General features: G+C 39.1%; 1 protein-coding gene across 4 annotated transcripts in view; it reads right to left on the bottom strand.

Moving 5' to 3' along the window:
* The window catches only part of CBLB (Cbl proto-oncogene B), a 137854-nt gene that overhangs the window by 58847 nt on the left and 52220 nt on the right, over window positions 1-26787 (bottom strand). For all 4 annotated transcript variants that reach the window (XM_075514690.1, XM_075514679.1, XM_075514673.1 and 1 more), the window contains exon 4: window positions 8614-8760. In XM_075514690.1, the coding sequence (XP_075370805.1) occupies window positions 8614-8760 (147 nt within the window). The remainder of the gene's footprint in view (window positions 1-8613; window positions 8761-26787) is intronic.

Below are 26787 nucleotides of genomic sequence, written 5' to 3' on the forward strand. Positions count from 1 at the left end.
GGAAATCAATTTATCTGACAACAATAACAGAAATGCTTTCAATTTTTTAAGGTTTCACAATTAAGAGTAAAACCTTAAAAGTTAAAATAAATGGCAGAACTGTGGAGAATTGAAAATCTAAGAACATTGACATTTTGCTGCTGATTCATTCTGCAACACCAAGACAGCCACAAATCACAAATTTCAGTAGTTACAAAGCTCTGCATGACTTCACTGTAGCTTTCAAATTCAGAGGCTGGAAAGATCGTTACGTCACCTTGCCCACTCCCCTTCTCAGTTCAGGATCGCTCCCACTGGTATTTTGCACATTTTTGCTCAGAACAGAAAACTAGTAAAAGATGTAAGGTGCTATTAAAATGAGCGAGGAACCAGGGGAAATTAACATCTAGCACTATACAGTGATAAAATGCGGATAATGAAGAAGCTATCAGATTACGTTTTATATGCATATTTACAACCCACTGGGGATTACTGAAGTATCTGTAAACAAATGTAACTGCTGATTACATGCCTTACGATTTCACAGTTCCATTTAACATTACTGTTTAGCCGTACATTAAACCACCATTTGCTTCAGCACAACTATAATGGTAAACCATGGGTGAAGATTCACTCCACTAAAACCACTTGCTCCAATAATTGTATTCTAGTAATCAGTACAAATTCAAAAATCACACCTTCTCAATTTCACGACTTTCCCGCTTTTGACACTACCAAGCTCTTTCTTGGTATAGAGCTTAACCTAAAATCTTGACCTTGATCATGGTATAAAGCTTGTGGCAATTTATTCCTTAGTTCTTCTTCAGCCAACTCTGTTATTTTCTTTAAGAGGCTCTCTTCCTCCTCATAGCCTGTGAACATGCCAAGGAGCTCCACTCTCAGCCTACTCCAGTCACTCAGCCTTCGGAAAGTTCTCACTCATTCCTGATTTTTGTTATGACAAAACAAATCCAAAATTCTCTCTATTCCCTCATCTCCCTGATAGCTTTTCTGTCAGCTTCCTTGACAAAGTCAATACATCAAAACCATCCTGGGCTTTCTATTTGACACTGCTGACCTTCTTACCTACCCCCTAATTTGGATACATATTCTACTTTGCCCTTGCAGAGAAATCAATTCCTCCATTTCTTCCTTCGCCATACTGCTACTTTCCACATTCTCCTTCCCCCCAGATAATCAAAATCTCATTATCTCCCACCTTGATTTATCAATCCTCCCTATACATTCCTAAACCCATTAGTCTCTCCAGATCCTTTCCAAACATCATATCACTTCCAAGGTTTCCTGTTCTTCTCTGAAACACGCAATACCGGAAAACCTCACAATTGTAAAGGCTCTAACTATTTAGTCCTTTTGCATTCTCTGCCTATGCGAGGGCTGATGATTTCCATTATCAATATATCTGCTGCTCTCACAAGCACCATAGCATTCTCTCCCAGCCAAGCTTCTCTAGCTACTGACATTATCTAGAAGTTTTGTAGATGTGTACCAGAAATGCAAAAGTTGAGGAGGTATGTGAAGGCCAAGAAGGCGTGAAGTTATCTCAGCACATTGCTCTGGTGGAGCCATTCAAATTGCTTGTTGAGTTCTACTTCTGTGTTTTCCACAGAAATCCAAAGAGCAGCGAGATGTGTGATCCTCAGGGACTTCAAATAGTTAGCCTAGCCATTTATTTTGCTAATGAGTTTGAAGTCATGTGAACGTACACCTGACTAGCTTTAAACACAAAAAGAAAGACCACATCCTATGATACTTATTAATAACAGGATGAATAAACTTAGTTACAGCTGCACAATTTTGCAGCAAGTGTTCAGACAGATAAATGTAACCAACAAAATTAGAAGAGCAGTGAGAGAAGTCAGATACAGATTTTTTTTTTTTTTTTTTAAAACTATAAACTAGACTCTTGGAAATTGTATCTTTTAGATTTTATTCCTCAGCAAACTCTAGTATATTGCTTTCTGTAAACAGAAATGTAGGTCACATTTTCAAACATTGGAAGCCAAATAGTTGACTTAAAAACATAAATGGCTATGGACCTCCTTCTTGCTATTTAGAATATTTCAAATTAAAAAAGAAAAAACTGACAACATTTCAGAAAGAAATCAAGGTAGAAAATGGATTATATAAAAGCTTCCAATTAATTATGTTTAGAAACAGGAAGATTATTTTTATTATAATATTATGCTGAAAAAAATAATAAATTAATCTAATAGTTCCAATTCCCTCCTTCCAATGAGATCAAACAATGCATCAGAACTATTTCTTGTGCTACACTTTACCCACCAGCAGCCAAGATCCAGCACAACTTACTTTTTATTCATGCTCTAATCTTGAGCAGCATTACTTAGTGACCTCAAAGTAACGGCTGCTTTTTGCAAACAAGTGAGGAGTCCAGGCTTGCCCTGTAAAATAGAGATGCAGCCAGGGAACATACAATATAGTTCCTCCCTACGCTCCTTCATTGCACTGCATATCTAACCAGATAGTCCTAGGGGCCTATCTTTATGTGGTCAGGTTAGAAACAGATTTTACCAGTTCTTTGCAACACCCAAAATCTTTATGTAGGCTCTGCTTCTAGGGAAGTGATACCAGCATATTTGCAAACTAATTTGTCATAACATGCCCAGTGTAAAAGATGCGGCTCACAGGCATGCCTGCCACACATTTCTAAATGGATTAGAAAATAATTAATGTTTAAAAAGCTTCAGGCATTTTGTTTCACTAAAAGATTAAACATAATGCCAAATAAACCTTTTTCTCATCTGTTTATTTGACATACATGCTGTTACATGTTTTACAGTTACTTAAGCACAATTAACTAAACCTGAGACAATGGCAAGGCTGCCAAGCACAGATCAACTGTTCACTGCTTAGAAGACAGGTAACTAAACCAGCTTCAGTTTATTAGAAAGGAGCTGGGAACACTAGTAACAGTGCTTATTTATCTAGTCTGAAAGTAAAGCACCTGACAAGATAGAACTCAAAAAACTTCCAGGCTATACTAGATGACCAAGGTTACATATGTAATTAACTGGACATCCCAAAACTCCCTTGATTCCTAGGCATTTTTGGTGCATGGATGCTTTAACAAAAACAAACAAACAAACCAACAAACCCCCAAAACCAAACAACCTTTCAAAGTACATACAGGGGGGAGGGGAGGAGATCAGAGGGTTAGTACTGAGAGTTCATATATAAAGTTGCATTTTATGAAGAAATTTATATAAGCAGGAAAAAAACAAAGCATACAAAAGGCATGGCAAGAGCTCTGGGGTCCAGAAAAGGATTAGAAAGCAGCACTCCAGGGGATGAGTTAGGAAAGAGAAAAGTGTGAACAAGAGAAAGACAAGGGTAGAGATGAGTTGTTCAGATGGACTGATGCAGTTGAAAAATTCTTATCAACCTTGTTCTGATAAAAACTTATTAATATGTTCCAGTATCCTACTGTCTGACACCTCAAGTAACTATTTATTGTGCCATCTCCCAAAGGAAACTGGCAGGACCATTGGAAGGAAACTTGAAAGGAAGCACTTGAATCTCACACAGAAAGTACAAGTTAGTAGAGAAATACAAAAAGGAACATGATAATGAATAGGGAAGCTGATGAAACTGGTTAAGATTAAATGATAGAAAGAAACAGCAGCTTGCAGAAGACAAGATCTGTAAATCCCAATGACGGAAATGCAATTTGCAATCAAGACAGCTGGTAAAGGTCATTCAAGGACAGAGCTAAACAGGAGAAGAGAAGGACCATGAGGAGATTTAAATTTTGAGAGCTGCTAAGCAAAGGGGAGAAAGAGAGGAAGGGAAAACAGAAACACTGAACAAAGATGGTCATTAGTCATTTTTTCAAAGCTCCTGTTTTTCTTTTTTTGACTGACATGTTTTTGAAAAGCCTCATCTGATAGAGACCCCTACATGTCATGTAAATTAATCTTTAAGATAAAGTTATCTGAACTTTTGTAGGTATTTTGAAGATCATCTTCACATTAAAATGGGCAGCACAAAACATGGTCAGATTCCTTTCCTCTAACAAAAAGAAGATTGATACAGTAACTTGATCACACTCTAACATTTCACAGAATCACAGAATCATATAGGTTGGAAAAGACCTTTAAGATCATCGAGTCCAACCATAAACCTAACACTGCCAAGACCACCACTACACCATGTCTCTAAGCACCTCATCCAAACGTCCTTTAAATACCTCCAGGGATGGCAACTCAACCACTTCCCTGGGCAGCCTGTTCCAATGCTTGATAACCCTTTCAGTGAAGAAAAATTTCCTAATATCCAGTCTAAACCTCCCCTGGCGCAACTTGAGGCCATTTCCTCTTGTCCTATCACTTGTTGCTTGGGAGAAGAGACCGACCCCCACCTCTCTACAACCTCCTTTCAGGTAGCTGGAGAGAGCGATAAGGTCTCCCCTCAGCCTCCTTTTCTCCAGGCTAAACAGCCCCAGCTCCTTCAGCCGCTCCTCATCGGACTTCTGCTCCAGACCCTTCACCAGCTTCGTTGCCCTTCTCTGGACACGCTCCAGCACCTCAATATCCCTCTTGTAGTGGGGGGCCCAAACCTGAACACAGTATTCGAGGTGCGGCCTCACCAGTGCCGAGTACAGGGGCACGATCACTTCCCTAGTCCTGCTGGCCACACTATTCCTGATACAAGCCAGGATGCCATTGGCTTTCTTGGCCACCTGGGCACACTGCTGGCTCATATTCAGGCGGCTGTCAACAAACAGCCCCAGGTCCTTCTCTGCCAGGCAGCTTTCCAGCCACTCTTCCCCAAGCCTGTAGCGTTGCATGGGGTTGCTGTGGCCCAAGTGCAGGACCTTGCACTTGGCCTTGTTAAACCTCATACAATTGGCCCCAGCCCATCGATCCAGCCTGTCCAGGTCCCTCTGCAGAGCCTGCCTACCCTCCAGCAGATCAACACTCCCACACAACTTGGTGTCGTCTGCAAACTTACTGAGGGTGCACTCGATCCCTTCGTCCAGATCATTGATAAAGATGTTAAACAGAACTGGCCCCAACACCGAGCCCTGGGGAACACCGCTTGTGACCGGCCGCCAACCGGAGTAAACTCCATTCACCACCACTCTTTGGGCCCGGCCATCCAGCCAGTTCTTTACCCAGCAAAGAGTACACCCGTCCAAGCCATGAGCAGCCAGTTTCTCCAGGAGAATGCTGTGGGAGGCAGTGTCAAAGGCTTTACTGAAGTCTAGGTAGACAACATCCACAGCCTTTCCCTCATCCGCTAGGTGGGTCACCTGGTCACAGAAGGAGATCAGGTTGGTCAAGCAGGACCTGCCTTTCCTGAACCCATGCTGGCTGGGCTTGATCCCTTGGTTATTCTCTACATGCCATGTTATAGCACTCAGGATGATCTGCTCCATCAGCTTCCCCGGCACCGAGGTCAGGCTGACAGGCCTGTAGTTCCCCGGGTCCTCCTTCCGGCCCTTCTTGAAGATGGGTGTCACATTAGCTAATCTCCAGTCAGCAGGGACCTCCCCAGTTAGCCAGGACTGCTGGTAAATGATGGAAAGGGGCTTGGTGAGCTCTTCTGCCAGCTCCTTCAACACTCTCGGGTGGATCTCATCAGGCCCCGTAGACTTGTGAGTGTCTAAGTGGTGCAGCAGGTCACTCACTATTTCCCCCTGGATTATGGGGGCTCCATTCTGGTCCCCATCCCTATCTTCCAACTCCAGGGGCTGGGTACCCCTAGAACAGTCGGCCCTGCTATTAAAGACTGAGGCAAAGAAGGCATTAAGTACCTCAGCCTTTTCCTCATCCTTGGTCACTGTGTTTCCTCCCCCATCTACTAGGGGCTGGAGATTCTCCTTAGCTCTCCTTTTGCTGCTAATGTATTTGAAGAAGTGTTTTTTGTTGTCTTTTACAGCAGCAGCCAGATTGAGCTCTCACTCAGCTTTGGCCCTTCTAATTTTCTCCCTGCACAACCTCGCTACACCTTTGTAGTCCTCCTGAGTTGCCTGCCCCTTCTTCCAGAGGTCATAGACTCTCTTCTTTCTCCTGAGTTCGAGCCAGAGCTCTCTAGTCAGCCAGGCCAGTCTTCTTCCCTGCTGGCTCGTCTTTCGGCACCTGGGGACAGCCCGCTCTTGTGCCTTTAGGACTTCCTCCTTAAAGAATGTCCAGCCTTCCTGGGCCCCTTTACCCATAAGGGCTGCCTCCCAGGGGACTCTCTCGACCAGTCTCCTAAACAGGCCGAAGTCCGCCCTCTGAAAGTCTAAGGTGGCAGTTTTGTTGACCCCCCTCGCCGCTTCTCCACGTATCAAAAACTCTATCATTTCATGATCGCTCTGCCCAAGACAGCCTCCAACCATCACATGGCTCACAAGTCCTTCTCTGTTGGTGAACAAGAGGTCCAGCGGGGCACCTTCCCTAGTTGGCTCGCTCACCAGCTGTGTCAGGAAGTTATCTGCCACACGCTCCAGGAACCTCCTGGACTGTTTCCTCTCTGCTGTATTGTATTTCCAGCAGACATCCGGCAGGTTGAAGTCCCCCACAAGAACAAGGGCTAGCGATCGTGAGGCTTCTCCCAGCTGCTTATAGAATAGTTCATCTGTCTCCTCATCCTGGTTGGGGGGTCTGTAACAGACTCCCACCACAATATCTGCCTTGTTGGCCTTCCCCCTGATTCTTACCCATAAACACTCCACCCTATCATCACCATCATCGAGCTCTAAACTATCCAGACACTCCCTGACATATAGGGCTACCCCACCACCTCTCCTGCCTCGCCTGTCCCTCCTGAAGAGTTTATAGCCATCCATCGCCGCACTCCAGTTGTGCGAGTCACCCCACCACGTTTCCGTGATAGCCACCATATCATAGTTTTCCTGATGTACAATGGCTTCCAACTCCTCCTGCTTGTTGCCCATGCTGCGTGCATTGGTGTAGAGGCACTTCAGCTGGGCTGTCACCCGTGCCTCCTTCATAGAAGAACACCCCTTGTGTGCTTTGAGGCGTTTCACTGGTGTTTCCCTCTTGGCTCCCATTGCCTCAGTATCCCCTGGCTCAACTCCGCTCGACTTTGGCTGTGCCCCAGCGTACCCCGCACATCTCGAGGACTCAGGCCGAGTGGCCTCGCTGGCAGCCGCTCCCTCTAACCATGGCACGTCGCCCCTCAGCTTCTCTCGGGCAAGCCTGATATTATCCCCCTCCCCCTTCAAGTCTAGTTTAAAGCTCTGTCAATGAGCCCTGCAAGTTCCTGAGCGAAGATTCTCTTTCCCCTTTGAGAAAGATGAATCCCATCAGACGCCAGCAAACCCGCTGCTGCATAGGCCATCCCGTTGTCAAAAAAACCAAATCCGTGGCGATGACACCAGCCATCCCATTTTCTACATGGGAAAGAAATTTGTTAGAAGACTGAAGTTACCAGATAACAACATAATGAAATCAGAAAGCTGGAAGCTAGCAGTAGGTTTGTTTAGACTAGCAAAAAAAAGAAAGTGAAACTGTTGTAAATTCACACTGAACAAAATTAATTTGCAAAAGTGCCAACCTCCCATGCTGGTATTCTAAATAAAGAATGAAAGACTTATTTTAAAGAGCTGCTCTTGCTCAGAAAATGTAACAGATTGTTTCAGGAATTGTTCTGTGACTTGCTATGGCCTACATTGTGCAAGATATCAGACCTGATGACCATAATGACTGCTCCATTATATTGTAAAATACACAGACCTCTTGCCTCCTCCTTCTTATGTCACTGTTACACTAATAGACATTCCATATGAGAAAGTGAGGAAGCTATGCATCTTCTATTAGCCTATATCTGTATCATTAACCAAATTGTTTCCCAGAAACAAACAAAAAACCCCACACCTGCCTACTTTTACATTTTCAATATGGCATTTGCTATAAGGATTTAATCACATATCTACAAATCACACTTAGCATTCGTTTTATGACCCATTCGTGAACAATAAGTTTCTCCAAAACCTGCTTTTGATTAAACCTTCTGACATATCTCCAGTTATTCTATCTCTTTCTGTAACAGAACTTGAACAAAAAAAACCATTAGTCCCCTGTGACTACGTTATACATAGTACAGTTGTGGAAAAAATGTTTCAATAGTAAGGAATAAAAACATTATTTCAGTTACTTAAAAACCACTAAATATTGTAGTAGTTAGAAAGCTAAAGATGGGATAAGGAAACATACTGTCCATGAGACCAATATAAAGTTCCTAATTCAGACTTTAGAGTTATCATTTGTAGAATATATATATAATATGAAAGGACACGATTTGCCGTATACATTATGGAAACAATGTACTATCTTCACCCTAGAATGGAACCAATAAACTTCATGCAGTGTAGTCTAATTTATGATTGAGTGTAAGTGCCCTTGACAGAACTGCCCACACATTTTTAGTCATCCTTTGAGTGAATTACAACATTTAAAAAAAAAAAAAAATTGTTAATAATGAATTTAGCAATTTCAGCCAATTTAAAGACTTGGACAAGAAATTAGCTTTAAAATGCCCACCCACATACTTAGAAGCATTATTTGTATTTTTGAAAATATGATTCTTTTTCATGCTTATGATTAGAAAGAATTAAGGATTTAGCAAAATGTTAGTACTTACTTATCTCCAAAGAATTTTCTCCAGAAATCTGCAGCATCGGCTTTGGTGATACGGAAGTTATCACCCTGGAATTGGCCATTTGGAAAAATAGCCTTGATTTCTGCTAGCATGTGGCTGAAGATGAGGGACAGCTTTGTTAGGTTTCTCCTGTGGATATAATAGGAAAAAAAAACCCACATCAAATCCTTAAAATTGAACAAAGTGAATAAATCTTTCAGTATCTCGTATATCCTGCATATTTGTGTAATAATCACTGTGTGACACAAGAAAAACACTGAGCTTTCAACTGAAAACACATCAAAGAAATACAAATCAGTAGTTTGTGTTTCCATGCACTTCTGAGGACATGTTTATCGTAAGTCTCCATGAATATAAAATCATTTCTTCAGCAACAGAACAGATTCAAGTTCCCAACTGAACATTAAGGATACATTTCTGATCCCCATAAAGATTAAGCTTGTGCATTTCTATTTCATGTAATCATTACAGAAGCAGGAATTTATACTAATTAGACAGCTAATACATTAAAAAAACCCAAACCAAAAAAATCCCACACCACACCAAAAAACTCAAAATATAGTCTTATATGTGACATCACACCTATTTCAGTCAGGTTTCTAGAAATAGAAACACAGCACAGGACTAGGTTTATTCTTTTTTCCTATGACAATTTTATTCTTTTTATTCCTTCCAGCTTTCCGTTACTGCAGCTACTTCCTATTCTCTTTTTAAATGCCTTCTCTTCAGTTAAAACTTGCTTTCAGTTTTCAGTGGCATGTTAGAAACAAAAATCAAGCTTCTTTGCTATCAGCTCACTTCCATAAGCTTTCCCGACTTGTATCAGTTAATCAAAAATTATTTAGGTTTTGGCACAGAAATCCCACCTAGTACAGTACAAAGAACATAGCGTCCTTAAATGCGAATAATCCTTTTGTATGGAAAAATCTGTGGGAGACGGTGGGGAGAGGGAAGAGACGGGTGAAGTAATCTTTATGAGAGTTTCCTTCTGGAGATTCCTTAGATGATCCTTGCAGCAAAAAAGGGGTATTTTCCCACCTGATATATGAAGTAGAGACCACCCAGGAGACTGAGCAGTTTCTGATGAAGAATTTGTATTCTTATGTATTTTAATGTAGTATTTTAATGAGTTAGAAGTGTCCTGCATTAAGCCCATTCACCTTTCACGATCTCAGGTACTACTTAATAGTGCCCCAAACAATTTAATGAAAAACATAATAAAATGCTTATCAAATCATGTAATTTATAACTGCTTATAGACAGTATTTTAAATAAATTCAAACTTATTCCTAAGTCCCTAGCCACATGAAGAGATTAAGATAGATTTTTACACATGCATGCCAAATAGCTTTCAGAATGCTCAAAATATCAGAAAAACAGTTAACAGATTTCCTGGGGTCTTCCTAAAAGAACACTCAACTTAGTACTGAAACAGTAACTATTTCACCTAAATTTGTGAACAACTTATAATAGAGATTCCTGTGGAAGCTCTGTTGCAGATTTTCCTACAGGTTTTGCTACCAGGAAAACGATGATAAAGATAGTTATTTTGAAAACATAAGTAATTTAAAACAAACAAACCCCTCATGAATACACTCTCCCTCCCCTCAAGATTCAGCATGGTTGTAGGGCTAATTCTTTCAGAGTCCTTTAATTCCTCCAGTATAATCAGATGTCTATAATTACGATGCCCAACTGTTCCTTATTTTCTGGATTTGTTCCTTGCTATCCCCCTTCCTATTTCCTTTGTATTTTAATTACACACACGTGTTCCTTATTATTTTATTCCTCAGAACTCAAGCCTGATGCAGAAAGCAAGTAACAGCTATTTTAACGTGGCTTCCTCAGCCTGCCCTAGACCCAAGATTAAGCAAGCAGCTTTCTGTACTCAGGACAGATGGGAACATGATTTGGTGCAAGTTTGAACAGAGCTCTCCTTCACCTGGTACACCAGAGATCTGTCTACATTAGCAATGTACTGTGCTGCAGGGGTTCTTTGCAGGTACAAATTTACCTAGTGAGTTTGTTGGATTCGTGAGGCTTGAGCCCTGTAGTGAACTAAGGGATGAAGTCATGCACAGGTGCCATCTGGGGCACTTCCTTGCCTGGAGGGGAGCGTGTGTGTGTCTGTATGCACGCGTCCACGCGCATGCATTGCCTGTTAGGTATAGCTGCACAGTACGTGACCAGAACCAACAACTGGTAGGAACTCCACAGCAAATGCATGGTATAGACATGAATCCAAATGGCTGTATCTAAATCACAAAGCCTGTTCCTTCCCTCTTTGAACAGCACCAGTCACTAAGTGCATCGATAGACTTTTCTTTCGTTATACACGTTGGTTAAAACAAAGAAAACAGTCAAATTATTTTTTGTTTGTGTTTGTATAAACAAGAAAAAATGTTTTATCAAACTAAGACAGCTTCTTTTATCTGACTGAAGAGCTGAAACTTGAAACCAACTAGAACCTTATCTGTGCCTGAACATATGTCACAGCATGTATGCACAGCAGAAAATGGCAAATTCTTGATCATTTACATATATGGTAGCCGTGTTTCCTCCTTAATTTTGATTCTTGCTGTACCAGACGATTATCTCAAGTCCTTCTCTGGTATCAAATATTCATGATAAATCACGTCTTAACTTTTCACTTATATATTTTTTCTTTAGAATTGTAAAGCACATATTGCACCGTTTTTGCTTAGATATGCTTACGTGATACCAGACCTCAGTAACTTACTGAGACAGAGATATAAAGCTCAATGATTTCAGAAACTGTTTTCAAGAATTATACAAGGTGCAGAGATGATGCCATCAGGGTGGGCCAGTGGTTCTCCGTACCTGTGCATGTCACTCTTTTGACAACGTCTATCCATTTTAGCACATATACTTTTGCTGTCTTGTGGAGGGCTTTCCCAGGACATCTCAAGAAGCACATATTCCACTTTATCCACTTGGCAGTCTGTGCAGCTCCATTTTCTAAGTTAGGGTGATTCCTTTTTCTCCCCCCATATAAAGATGGAGCAGTGTCAAAAATTTTCCACCTTATTTTCCATTCATAAGTGTAAGACCAGGTATTCAAGTCCTATTTATTTGAAAAACAACAACTAAAAGAATCAGCTTCAGCATTTTGGTGAATAATCCTAATGGAAGGCAAAGAACTGTTCAATCTGAGCCACCTATTTTAGGTCTCATTCCCACCACGAGACTGTAAAGAAACCAATCTTTTAACAACTCAGTCTGCGTCTCTGACAGTAACAGAGGCTTTTCTTCTCCTGGTCACAGTGAAGACTGTTGTAGAGGCAGAGGGACACTGTACTGGCAGTCTGGTGGCACAGAAAAGCTGAGCAGATACATGCTCTGGAGATACCCTTTGACTCACTAGATTCTAGCAGGGGAGAGATATCTTAAGGGGTCATATTGGAGCTACACCTCAAAAAAAGGCTATCCAAATTATAGAGAAACAATGGTTTTAACACCTCAGCAGCCAGCCTTCAGGGTTTAAAATTATAATATACTTTCACTTGCAACCTGAAGCAGGTTAGAGGTGGGATTTCTTTCCTCAGCTGTGTTATGCCTGGTACAGAACACAACCGTCTCCCTTATTTCTGTAGAGAATGGGTTTCATGCTGATGAGAAAAATCTCATCTTTCAGAAATCAAAATCAAACAACACTGCCTCTTTATACCAAATTGAACGGAGATGATCATTCTCCACAATATAACAACTACTGTGGTAAGATTTAAGAATATTTTAACACTAAATGATGCTATATCAACTGCATTTTATGTAATGCATAGTGTAGAGGTCTTCCATATTATTTGCAACATACTCAACACCTATTACTTGGTGTTTTTCCTATGATTCATGCTTAGCTTTTGCTAATTTTCTTTTGCCAACTCAAACTGATGCCATACAGTTCAAACCCCTTGTAGAACTTCATTTCTGAAGTACCCGATTTTCAGTCATACTTTATTATTTGTTGCCAGACATGCTTGTACATGACAGATCTACTGAAGAACCAACAAGGTTTGAACCAACCCCAGAACACCTAAGATATAAAAATTAAAAATTGACTTTTCATTTAGTATAAACTTGTAAAGATCTATTGAATAAGTAAACATATTTTGGTTAATCAGAATAAAGATGCATTTCCTTGATTTCAAAATTGACCTGTCTTTTGGAGTTATACCTCATCAGCAAGTTTTCTAAAATACAGACAGTAAAGCCTGAAAACAAGAATTCTAAGTTTGTTCACTTTTTCAGTAAATGCCTGTATTCTGAATCAATTTTCTCTTCAACTCCAGGGAGGGGGTTCAGGCTAGAGAATGCTGCAAAGATTCCATAATTGAAGGACCTGTAAATACCCAGTCATATGCGATTTGAAAACAGGACTTAGTAATGGAAATATTACAACATCCCAGCCATAACCAGAGCGGTGGCAGCTCGTAGTAGAAGGTCTGAAGCAGTCCTACCCTCCTGGATCTATTAAACAGGAAAGTAAAGCATGACTGGCATGCAATAACACAGATAAGTTTTGGCTGTGTCAACTTTGTAATCACTGTATGAAAGCTAATTTTACTTTTTGGAAGGCAATATGGTCTAGCAAACCGAACTGGATAGGGAATGAGGCAGTGTCACTTCCTTTCTGCCACTGGCCTGATTGATGAGGTGGGAGGAACACCTGTGTCCTGCATTTACTTACTGCCTGTGTATGCAGATGAACAGAGTAAAATACTCTGAGAGCTCCAAAACAAATAAGCTTGGCAGAATCAGCATATACATAAATATACAAAGCAAAGCATACATCTGTGCCCTGATCCTTCATAATTACTGGATTTCACAGATGATAACCAAGACAAAGTCATTTTAGCAATATGTACTTACATCTCATGCAACAACTTGAACATGCATAAACCTGCTTACATACTGTATGTGTATATCATTTCTACTTTCATGCTTGCATATTACTATCTCCCATGAAAAACAACTAATTTTATTTTACATCTATACATATTTCCAGAAAAAACATAGTGTGGAAAAGAAGTCAGACTGTGTATCTTTGCAGTTATGTTATTCCAAAAATTAGGTTACTGCTGGGTTTCCTTCTTCATTGCATGTAGTAAGTGTTTAATCTTTCTGCGCCCACATAGATACACTTTGTTAAACAACAACCTGCTGTAATAAACAATGCATCAACTTTCCAAGCTCATAATGTATAACTCAATCCCCTGGCACAGAAAAACAGTCTTTAGAGCTAAAATAAAATCCGTTTGGCAACTAAGAATATTTTCCAGACAGATTTGACAAAAAAGTATACCAGACTATTACTAAATTGTATTATTCTACAATTCGTATTTAGAATAATTGTACAAAGACAGTTCTGTTAGCTGGCAAACCCGAAAATAACAACTGCTTATGAACCAAGATAAAAGAAAGTTTGAAACGCCTTCATAAGGTGAATTGTTTATTTTAACTTTTAAAAATCCACCCCCCCAAATATTAAAGCTTCGAAATCCAAAGCATATGTACAGAGCTCATTTCACATAATTAGTTATATCCAAAACAGATTTCTGATCCATATGCTCGAGTTGCAGTAAAACACAGGGATCCTACAAAATACATGTTACTAATTTGAAGGGACAAAATAAAGTCTTGTGATTCAGGTCCAAAAGAGGGAAGTGGAGACCCATGTTCCCAGCTTATCCACTCTGCTCTCTGAGAGTTCAGCATTTACGTTCTGTGCCCCAGGCTTCCATTCTGTGAAAAAAACCCTTTCCAAATTATTTCCCATCTGTACTTTGCCACCATGAGGAAAATCATAGCTGCTCATAAAGCCCCTTGACAGATTATACTTCTGCCAGTAACTACTGAGAAGTGACACAGACAGGAATGCACTAAGTTCAGGACAAATCACAAAAAAAAAAAAAAAAAATTCTGAAGAAACATGTGAATTTCTGAACATCTCCAGAAGGCACAGGAACATGACTAAAAATTATATATACTGCTAGCAGTCCACTCTTGTTAATCCAGTATAACCCTGACTCATTTATCCCCCTTCCTCTTCCACAACTTCCCCTTTCACAGACACTAAACCGAGGAGGAAAAAAAACAAACAAAAAAACCCCAACAACAAAAACTCCAACGCTACTGGTTTAGAAAACTACAGGTGTAGAATACAGTCAGATAGTTTTAACAATGGAACTCTCCTTAACACTTCAGAGGAAGTAAAGGAAACCAAAGGTTCCTGTCAACATGCCTGTGGAGGAAAAAAAAACCCAACTGTCTAGCATCATATTTGGCAATCAGCTCAATTGGATCTGTGCAATAATTATTTTTAAAAGCTATATAAGGACAGGGTATTGTTCAGGGACCAAAGTATATGGGCCTATTCTTGGGATGAAATATTCCTGGGACTAAGAATAAGCGTGAGCTCTATTTCCTACTTGTGCCACTGACTCACGGAAGGAACACAGAAAAATAACTTAATTCTGCTGTGCTTTAGTATTCCTCATCCGTAAGCCCAGAAAAAAAATGACTGCCTTAAACATGGCAAGATTCAGCCAATGGTTAAATTCTAAACATGGTTTAGAAGCCAATGGTTAAATTCTAAACAAGTCTAAAATTCTATTTCATGCTAAACATGAAAAACAAGTATAAAATTGTAAGAAACTAGCTGGAGGTAACTACCACTTTTCCTTGAATCCTGGAGGAGTTGAGCTTATCATGAGTAGGAAAGCAGTACCCTTCCTTGAATGTCTCTCCATCAGCCTCTTTCTGACAGATACAAGGGGTATTTTGCAAGTCTATTGCAACTGTGCTATTCACAATGGATACCAAAGGGAAAAAATGGCAGATTTTGGGTAAGATTTGGGCAAGGTTGTTTGGGAAAACAAAGAAAGTTGATCACAGTGTCACCTTGACTTTTCCTCCATCTTTTCCTTTGCTTAGAAATCATTTTACATTGATATATGAACTTCCACCAGCAGTCTGGTGCCTTTCATTCTCATATTTTAAAGACCAGAAGAGCGTCAAAATGGAAAAAGGCAATGCTTGAAGAATTCAAACTTTCATTCCATCTTTCAAAACAGGTTATCAGCTGTCATTGCTTCTATAGTGGGTATTTGCTGCCCCATTTATGCAAAAATAAAGAATGAACATAATATACGATAGCTTAGTAAAGAAAATGGAATATAAATACAAAGGCAGGAAGATGGCCAGAGTTTCTCCAAATCTAAGACTCTCTACAAACTGATGAGTCTGTCTACTCACTACTCTCTCTAATCTTTCATTTATGAACTGGCATGCCATTGCGCCTACCAACATCTCTTAAGTAAATTGCTATCCAAGGATTATATTTGGTTTTTGCTAAACAAACACTCCATACAGCGGTAATCATGAACAGCTCTCATCAGCTGGGCTTTACAGCTCACATTTTGGAAATGTCACTGCTTCCAGTTCTGTCCAAAGGACAGTTACTCAGCACAGATGAATGTCTCAAGGTACTCCTAAAGCGATTTAATCTCTTTTCTCACTAGTACTCAGGTATACGAGGTAACAAATATATCCATGAAATTAAAACACAAAGAGCGATAGCAGGAATTAAAGTAACAAAGGAAATACAGTCTGCATAAAGCAGAATGCGAGCTGTCAAAAATGAAAAAAGGTGTGTTGACAAGCTAAAGATCTAATAATTTTCCCTATAAATAGTTATTATCTTTATTTACTTATGCAAAAGGACAGAGGTAACCAAAAAAAACCTCTAGAGAATGCTACTCACAGAAAGAAATTTGCATAAAACTGATCTAAATATTTACAAGTATAAATACTTTGTAAAGGATAGTTAATCCTATGACATTATAAGTAGCAACATAAACTAAGAGCTAACAGGTTTATTGATTTTACTACCAAAACTTTTAATTGAGCTACTATATCATCCTTACAAAACACATGATTTAACATACTTAATCTGATATGTATAGAGATAAAAAAATAGAGCTGGACACTGGTTTGTTTAGTTTTATTTGATACTTTTTAATAGTCAGTTGCTTTTGCACTATGGTTCCACTCATCAGTACCAACATGTTATTTAGCACTGTTCTGCCTCCTCCATCCTCCTCCTTGTAGATGTCTTTTGTCTACCAAGATCCAATGTTACTAACTGAACACTGACTTAAGTGTAAAGCCAAATATCTGCATCTATAAATGAAACTGAAGTTGTCACAGAAAACCCCAGGAACAAGGGTAAATCCCGTTTTTGAAAAGTTGAATTAAGTCACTGAATACATAAATACGTAAAATTTTTTAAAAAACATGAATTAATTAATATGAAACTAGGAAGAAGCAATTAGCATGCTTTCAGCATGTTCCAAAGCTTTCTTCAAGTAGGAGGAATATTCAAAAGAACACTTGGCCAAAATAAGCAGTCTGTTAAAGGCAGAGGTGCGGTTGGTGTAATTTTTTAGTACCTGATTAGGACAGTAAATATCTTGAATTTCATTGCAAAGTGAGGTCCCTACTATAATTCATACTATCCGTGTATTAGAAGTATAACTGATAGCATCAACAGGTGTTAATATTTCCCCATATAATCATCACCGTCATAACTTCTGTGAGGATTACTTGGTTTGCAGATTATCCATGCCATGGATAATGCACATCCCTGCCAGGCCAAGCAAAGCTGCAGGCAAGAAGGGACACTCCTCTATGTGGAGCAACTCGAGTGACTCTGGAAGGGATACGAGGCTGAGTTTGGCACAAATCCTGCCACAGCCAACGGCAGCAGCCCAAAGGCCAAGGATAGGACGAGGAGGTACTGATTTGACTAAATGCTTTATCTGCTCGACAGCAATCTAGCATGAGCAAAGGAAAGTGGTTTATTTCTGTGTTGTGCTTCATCTAGTTGCTGTCATGCAGCACCAGGAAACTCAGTGGTTCTGAGGTGCTAATACCAACAAAGCATGTGTGCCATATAGCACCCTGAGTAAATCTCTTAGTATCTAGGTCTGCCTGTTATCTGAGCAGCAAACAATTGATTACGCTTCACTTCTTTGGGTTGCGGTGTGCTATTTTCTTACACCAAAATAGTCCAGAACATGTACTGCAGGCTTGTTCTTTCAGAATTTTCTATTCAATTCAGACTCTATAAACATGCTGTTACCATGTTTTCTAAGTGAAAGAAATTAAAAAGAGACTCCATAGAAATGAGCATCCTTAGCGATAGGCAATATAAAGTACTTAATTTTAAATTCAAAACATACTGAATTCTGCAACAGTGTAGTTTCTTGTGTAGACAAATCTTTCTGATTGTTAAACAGTTAATCTAAAGTTTTTCAGGCTTACTGCTCTCGTCACACTCAATGACTGCAGAAAAAAATCTGCAACACAATCTAGCCATTTCTGAAAGCAGGACTGGTAATACTTTTTGCTGACATTAAGAAGTTTTGGCAAACTAATAGGCATATATGTCTTTTTTCATATATATCGTTCTCAAGTACCTAAATCCAATTTGATATTTAACAGGAAATGGTCTTTGGATCATATGTACCTCCCAGTACTCTTATGAAAATTTACACACATTTGGCCAAATGCTGAAACTGAGGGAAATCTTATCCAAGAGGCCCCCCCCCAAAGAAATCAAAATTCTCAGCTCCTATGGTTGACTAAACTACATATGAAACATTTGCAGACAACAACTCAGCCTGAGCTAGCTTGCAGCTGTGGGGCACAACTCTAATTCTTAAGTAGTGGGTTTTCAACACCAAAGAGGACAGGATAAGAAAATTCTTCTCCATTTGTCTCAGTGAAGCCCACAGAGAACTCAGAAAGGAAGATAAGCTGTTTGATTCAAGGGCAAAGACAACAGAAGCTAGAGAAGGGAGACGGAAAGAAATATATGGCAACATCGAACTCAGTGAAACTTGAATTAAGAGGTATGATAATGCAGAGCAGCATAGGAAAGCCCGTAAGAAAATGCCAGTGCTTTTAGAGAAGAATTTGAGCAGCATGAAAAAAAATAAACTATAAGGAGGTGCATTAAACATCAGGAACAAACGTATATATTTTATGGTTGCTTGCTAATTGAACATCTACCCTGTGCATTCAGGCCTACCCAGGCAACAGTTCCATGGAAAAAAAAAAAAATTCATACTGTATTTAGAAACTGTCACAATGTACAAATACAAAGGGGACCAACCATGGTCGCACATATAATCTTATTTCTGGCAATTCTTTTGAGCTCTTACCTTTTGAATTTTAAAATATTGTAATTTTTTTTTGTTTGTTTTTGTGAGTCATAAGAAGCAGATAGTATTTTTACAAGTCAGATCTTCTGATACAGATAAGGGATCTTAACATAAGTTTTCAAATAACTTAGCATTCACTTTCATGCATTAGGAGTGTAGAGAAGTATCAAAACTGCTGTATTTTTTTTTAGATTATTTTAAAATGTGCCATAACCTGCAGAGGAGCTTATTACCTGCTGTGTCACACTTGATTTCCACTCAGTGCAAGTCAACAAGGTCGCAAGACAACAAGCTGTTCCAACATTCCTAAGAGACTGGCCAGAAGGGAATCTTCCTGGCTGAGCTGCTTCTGAGACTTGGTCAAGAGACAATGCTGAGCTGCACATTTTGCCCTAGAATTCAACTTTTTCTAAAGTCCTTGGATTTTAGTTTGTGAGCCTCTTGTACATCATTACTTCTATGTATTTGTTCCGTGGCAGTGGTAGGAGCCCCTCATCAAAAGCAGAGTTCATTGTTTTACAAAGACTAACCCTCTTCATCCTACGTATCTTCCTGTTAGAAGTAACACCATTAAATGAGTAGAGAAACTCTCCAACTCTACATCTTCACAATTTTTTTTTTTTTTCACAGACCTTCATATATGTCAAAATAAGAGTTTTTACCCTAAGCCCTGACATAAGATTCCATGTAGGCAGCCACTCTCATTAAAACATTCTAAGAATTGTCATTAAAGCATTCTAAGGCTTTTTTTCATGTGGTCTAAAATACATGATATTTACCAAAATGAAAGACCAAGTGAGAGCTAAATAACCCACCGAAATGTAATAATCAGCCTTCAAACCATGTCTCAAGTAATTCCTAGAGCTAAAGTTATTGAATTCCTATCAAACATATAATAAAAATTCCCATTTCTTCAAATGCACTTTAATCAAATCCACCTGAAATCATTCACTGAAAATGACTTAAACATTACTTAGTGCTGAGATGCAGCTTGTTTGCAACATTCAGTTAACAAAAATCTGTGTTGCATAGCTAAGCAGTGTTACAGAAATGCATATGGCACAGAAATAAAAAAAATAAGATATACGAAGTACTGAAACTGTATGTGGGTCTTAGAATAATCACTGTGTTTGTTTACTGAGAGAATGTAAAGTGACTTTCATTCAAAGAAGAAAGATGGCCAAAAGCAGTAAGCAATACAAATCTACCCTATTCACTTTCATATGTACGCTGAAGCAATCAGCCTCCTTTCCCCTCACATATCAGGAGCATCTCTAAACCATTTAAAACCAGATATATTGCTGCCAGGTTGTGTTAGGAACTTTATCTGTACAGAATACCAAGGAAAGAAAAATCAAATACTTGGTTCCAAATTGTTATTTGAAAGAGTTTTATGATGCTATACCTACTTAACAGCCCATGAGGATCAGGTCAGTAGATATCTAACAGGACAATTAGGAACAATTGGGCACCAACTGGGAATACAGCACAGACCTTGGGAAAAGTCTAAAAGATTTCCTCTTTATAACAAGGTGTGTGATTTCATACTAACTAGAAAAAATAGAACTGGCTGAAATATTTTCATCAGTAATTTGGACTGAGTAAAAGCAGGTGCTAAAAAATGCAGGGATATAGCTAGACAGACAGCTGTATTTTTCACAAAAACTGAGGCAGAATTTTTACCTTCAGGAAGTATTGATGTCAAATTTCAGAACAGAAGCTGACTGTATCAAAATAAAGCATTTTGCTTCTTCACTCCTCATCTCCCATGAGAAGCAAAGGAAGAGGACAAAATGAACAAGATTGAAAGGCTATTTTTCTTTTTTGGTCTCAAGTACAGTAACCAATGAAGAAATTTATACCCTGACCTGCTTACTAGATTTTTTTTCCCCCTTTCAACATTAATAAGCTTATCCTATTTCAATGACTGCATTTATGAACATGGGTCATCCCCCACTGCTTTCAACCAGCGGTGATATTTTCATATGTGGACACTTCAATATGGAAGACAATCAAACATTTTAAAGAAAGCTACATAGCCATGGCTTAAGAGGGATGGTCTGGCATGAATAAATAACTGGGCTAAAAAAACTGCAAGCAGAGGGTAGGCATTAAGGGTTTGTGCTCGAAATGGAGGGAAGTACCAGCTGGGTTATACAGGGATCTGATCTATTCAGCACATTCACGGGAAAGCAGCGAGCAGCAAGGTGACAAAGTTTGCTGATGACATAAAGCTATTCAAAGGCTATAAGGCTGACAGACAACTGCAAATAGCTGCAGAGTGACTGAACAACAAAAATGGCAGATGAAGTTCAATATACGTGAAGGCAAAATGATGTATCCAAAAAAATAATCTTGACCTGATGTACAAAAGAGCAGGCTCTGAGCTGACTATTGCCACTCAGAAGCAAGAGTTTGGATTATGATAGGTAATTTCATGACAATATCAGCTCAGTGCTTATCAGGAATAAAAACACAAATCAAATATTATGAATTATTAGCAAAGGAACAGAGAATAAAACAGAAAACATAATTATGCTACCATACAGAATCACAGTCTCCTCTTATCAAACCAGATATACAAGAACCAGATATGCAAGAGAGACATCAAAAGACAACAGGGATTATCAAAGGTAAGAAATGTCTTCAAAGTGAAGAGGAACTGAGTATGCTGGGACTCTTCACCTTGGACAAGGAACCACAGAGGAAATCTGACAGAGGTCTACAAATTGCGAGTGGCATAAGGAAGATGAATGGGGACTGACAGTAACTAGAACATTAAGTGAAGCTGATGGGAAGCAAGCTCAAAAAATCCCTGACCCACAGAAGTTGTTGCCTAAGGATACTGTGGAGGCAAGTTTAAATAGGCTTGAGGGGAGACTGGAAAAACACCAGGAAGAGCAGCTTCACCGAAGGTTACTAGAGTAACAAAGCACAAAAGGCTCAGGAAATCCCTGAGCTAAAAATGGCCAAAGGCTGGGAGAGTACTAGGGTAATGTACTATATTATGCATGTTTGCCCCATTTATTCTTCCTTAGGTATCTGCTTACGTTCACCACGGAAAACAAGAATGACCATACTGATTCAGATTAAGGGTCTGTCTTGAGAACTTAAGACATGGTACTTAAGAACTGGTACCCTATGGTCTTAAGTTCATTTACTTTACTCCTCATACAATTTCATCACACAAAACTTTTAATACCTTATAACTTTAAATTAATTTTGGATGCCTTTGAATGGAAGCGTACTAAAACTTGACAATCATTCTTTTTCATACCCATAATTGGGACTGAAAAGTTGAAGTTGCCCAAAACACAGACTGTATCACAAGCGTGGCTGTATGTTTCACCGGGAGGGTGGCCTGGCAAAGTCTGGCAGTAGGAAAGGGCAGGCAATGGTGCAACACTGCATTACGCAAAGATCCAGAGAAGTACCGGGGTCATTGGAGCAAAGCACTATGCTGTGCTTTAAAATGATAGATGCAACAAGAGCCTAGAAGGATACTTGCAGACACTGGAGAAGTGAGTAGTGTTAACAGAGCTGATGGTGAAGTCGAATCACAGATGTCTTCCAAGATAATCAACTTTAATAGCGAGAGCCAAGTAAGATAGCATTCCTAAAATTAGATCAAGAGGCTCATAGAGGGCAAGAGTTCAAAGAGGATGAGACAAGTTTACTATACCACAGCTGGAGTGGAAACATCAAAATTCTGAGTGGCAACGCGAAAATCTTTAGCAGTGAAAATCACTGCTAAATCTTACCACGTGCAATCTATTAAAACAATACACATTAATACAATCACAACTGGAAATAAAATAGACTAAAATTCCTTCCAGTAAAAATATATTTTTAAGGCATTAAAAGGCATAAGAGTCACACCCAATTTTTATTCCCCTGAGACTAAACACTTGTGCAGTTTTGCATAGCAATGCGGTTTACTTTGCTACTTGCAAACGTAAACGCTTTTTGTGATTATGGATTCCTGGAACCACCAACCAGACTCTGAAAACAAACTGCTTTGAAACAGGAAGGTAAAACTAAAGAGAATAGTATTCTTCTATCAAACACTGAAGCATTCCAGCTCTTGCTACCAAAGCAAGTAAGAACAAAGAAAACAGCAGACACAGAATTCACATCTTAAGTTGAAACAAACAAACAAACGAAAATCTCTGGATACTAAGAAATCCAGCTGTAAGTTTCTAACCACTCTTTTTTCATGAATCATCTTAAAATCACTGCACATGTTAAATTTCAGGCAAATTCTCGCCACCTGAAAATACTTATATTAAGATTATATGAAATTGTATATACCATCTTTAGTTTGTGGACCCAACATTTCAATTTCTCTAATTACTTGAAAGCTGTAGCTAAATTGAAAAAAGCATATATTCTAAAGAATCACTGGGCTAAAATATTCATAGTCAAAAACATATTCCCACTTCTGGTCTTCAGATACTCATCTTGGGATAGGAAAAGAGCATTAATTCCCAGAGTGTACCATGTATTTAATTGCCCTTTTATACTCTGAATAATAGGAAGACTGTTTAGATCTGAAGCAAAGGGAAACAGAATTAAAAAAATAAAAGTGCATTCCTTCCATCTCTGGGAAGCTCAGAGCACCAGCTACCATGGCAGATGGCCTGCTGAGGTTTGGCACCGTTCGAAATACCCATGACAAAGAGCTCCACTTGGTGTGGCATATTTGCTGTCGGAAACCACTTTCACTCATAGTAGCAGTTTTCATCCTACATAAGTGACATCTGACATGAACTGGCTGACATAAATACTATTGCTGTTGCAAGTCATATCTGGGTTATTAAAACAAATACTTGTGATCAATAGCTATCATTTGATCTTGTCAAACAAATTACAAAGCCTCTATCTGCTAATGAGACTGAAAAAAATCATTACCAAAGTAAGAACTATTACAGCTGTCTACAACAGTTATATACTAAAGAAGCTTGTGCAGCCAACTTTAACAACATCTCAATCTGTATCAGCAAAAACACAGCGTTCTGGAGAGTTTTTGTGCCCCAAGTCCCCGCACAGCCTGCCCTGTCCCTGGCCGGCTGCCCAGAAAAAGCAAGGCCCTGTACACCAGTTTCTACCAGAAGTCCCACAGTACTTCTTCACTCCTCCTATTCCCTAATGGCTGAAAGAAAATTTTTCATCTGGCTCCCAGAGAACAGAGAGGAAAGAAGGTGACAGACAGACAGGAAAACGGGAACAGAGGAGGCAAAGGCCAAATTGTTTTCCTGGGGCTTCTTGCTTCCCACCCACCAAGCCACATTCCACAGCTCCACAAGGGAGAGCCCCCTCTTTAGTAGGGAAGATAAACAGTATCTGACATAGCGCGTTCTCTTACAAAATGCTCATCCATGGAAAAGACTGAAGCAAAACATGAAACGTTAGTGCGTTGCACTGACGCGCTCTCATACCAGTCTAAATCCCACCAGATCACAGTAAACATTTGGGAAGGGAAAGAACTGTACTTCATGTTAATACCCTGAACATACAAAATTCCCAAATACTTCTCCAAAGAGCCTGAGGATTAAAAGGTCTGGCTGGTATGTCATAGTGACTCATTGCTTAAGTCCAGAATATTAAAAGATTAGCCAGCTAGAAGAAGCTTTTCTTTTGCCATGAGTGATGTTAGTTAAAAGGTAAAGAGATCTAGAGGAGGTATTGTGAGAAAAATGGCAGAAGAAGGAATTGAGAAGGACCTGAAAAATGGACCTGAAAAATATTTTTTTAAAAAAGGTGGGGAGTAAAGGAGTATCATAAGGAGTATCATAAAGTAATAGTATCATAAAACCCTTTGAAAGCTGAAAAATGAGAGAAGGATAAAAAGGTAGAAATGAAAAGTGGAAAATATGTTTCTGATTCTTCCTTCAGAACTTTATAGTTCACATTTTCCTCCACGTTTAGCCACCTTAATTGCACATATGATTCACAACAGGCTCACTTGTTAGTAACAGAAGACACATGACTAACAAGGCAGAGTAAGTTTTGATTTCAATAGCTAAGTAAGACCTCAATATATTTGAAAAATTTATTTCAGTCAAAACGTACAAGTATGTGAAGAATAACTCTCAATTTGATTTTTCCATTTCTTGGTCTTTCTACTGTCTGGCTGCAAGAAGTCTAGTAATAACAGCAACAATGCACTAACACTGAGCAGTTCATCAACATCTCACACTAGCTGAAGGTAACTCTCTTGGAGAATATGAAAGCTATTTATTTCCAAAAGCAAGCCCTTAGTATATGTTAGGAACAATGTAAATAATTTTGAATTGAGACTGTGCTAAGCAGCAGTTTCAATTTGCAATATTTACTCAAAGAATCACAAGTGTGGAAATAAAAAAGTGTTTTCAAAGTATTTAATTCTGAACAGTCTACTCCAGCTTCACTTAAATGTTTTTAATAGCATGTTTAAGCAAAATGCCACTGGGACGACATAGCTCCTTTTGGAAGAAAGAGCAATGCTAAATAAATCATAGCTAATCTGTACTCTCAGCTCACTTAATGGTAATTTTGATTGGAGACAAAGCGATAGGAGTGTGTTCAAGAGAGGGATCGCGTTTCCTGCAGAAGGAAGTTGAGTCCCCAACTACATAGTTTAACCAGTCAAAACAGAGAACATTAACATTGCAGAGGATCTTTCTGAAACAGGTGTGACCCTCTGAGCAGGTGCTGGGAGGTCACAGACATCTTGCTGCAGGCTGGGGACTTGAGTATGTCATGTGAGGGTCTAGCTTTCCACACTTGCACCTGTGCAAATTAAGCACCAACAAGTGTAAAACATTGCCAATTCCAACTTTGTACAGCTGCAAGTAAGTGCACAGGTGCAGCTTCCCTGTGACTCAGGGCCAACATGTTTAATGCCGTGACCACATACCACCATTTCTTCCTCTTGCAGTCCACAGCCAACCCTCTACAATGGGCATTTAAATACTTACAATGGTTATTTTTATCATCGAGGCTGGGTGGGGGGAGCCGGAGGGAGAGATCCTGGAAGCATTCAATAAAAACATCCATCCCATTTGTACGCGGGAAACTTAAGCCCGCTTTCAAGCTGTACTGAAGTAATTTCACAGTGGATTCATAGAGCTCAATGGATTCTGCTGTAAACAAGTCTTGGCTGAAAACAAAGTTCATCCCGCTGTAAATCTGGTGCTATATTCAGATGGCCTAAACTCCACCTAGCTCGCTATGTGTTTATTTTCAAAACTCATGAAGTAAGGCCCATTGAGAACCTGCACCTAAAAAAAAAAAAAAAAAAAAAAAAAAAAAGAAAAGAAAAACACCTTCATAATCCCTTCTAAATTTGATCTAAAATTATGCTTTTCCCCAGGTATTAGGAATGTCATTGAAAAAGACTTCTCTTGATTTAAAAAATTAAGAAAATCATAGACATTTATGCTTTGTTTCAAGAATTATTATCAGAGCACTTTTTTTTTTATAACTGTCTTGTCAGACACTTTACTACTTCTGATGAATACTATCTTGCAAACCTACAGAACTGCAAATATTTCCACTTAGGATAAAAAAAGAAATTTTCCTTTGCTTCCTCTCCAACTTTCTCTGTTAAAACAAAACCAACTTAATGATTTTTGCTCAAAAATTGAAGATTTGCAAAAGTTTCAGGTCAAATACTTCTAAGGAAATCACTGGAAAGGGACCTTTATAAAAATTTATGGAACATGACACCATACACTCCATCTCTCTCTACATTAACCAAAAAGCACAGAAGGTAAACCACTGTATGACTTGCTGTAATAACAGCTTACAAATATCAATACATGTCATTGAAGCATTAGTTAAAATGCAATCAGTCAACATTTATCAGACTGCAAGGACTTATTCCCAGACCCAGAACTCAAAGGGACACTTACTATTTTAATGGGAGCCA

The sequence above is a fragment of the Mycteria americana genome, chromosome 1 (assembly GCF_035582795.1).
Source record: "Mycteria americana isolate JAX WOST 10 ecotype Jacksonville Zoo and Gardens chromosome 1, USCA_MyAme_1.0, whole genome shotgun sequence".
Lineage (NCBI taxonomy): Eukaryota > Metazoa > Chordata > Aves > Ciconiiformes > Ciconiidae > Mycteria > Mycteria americana.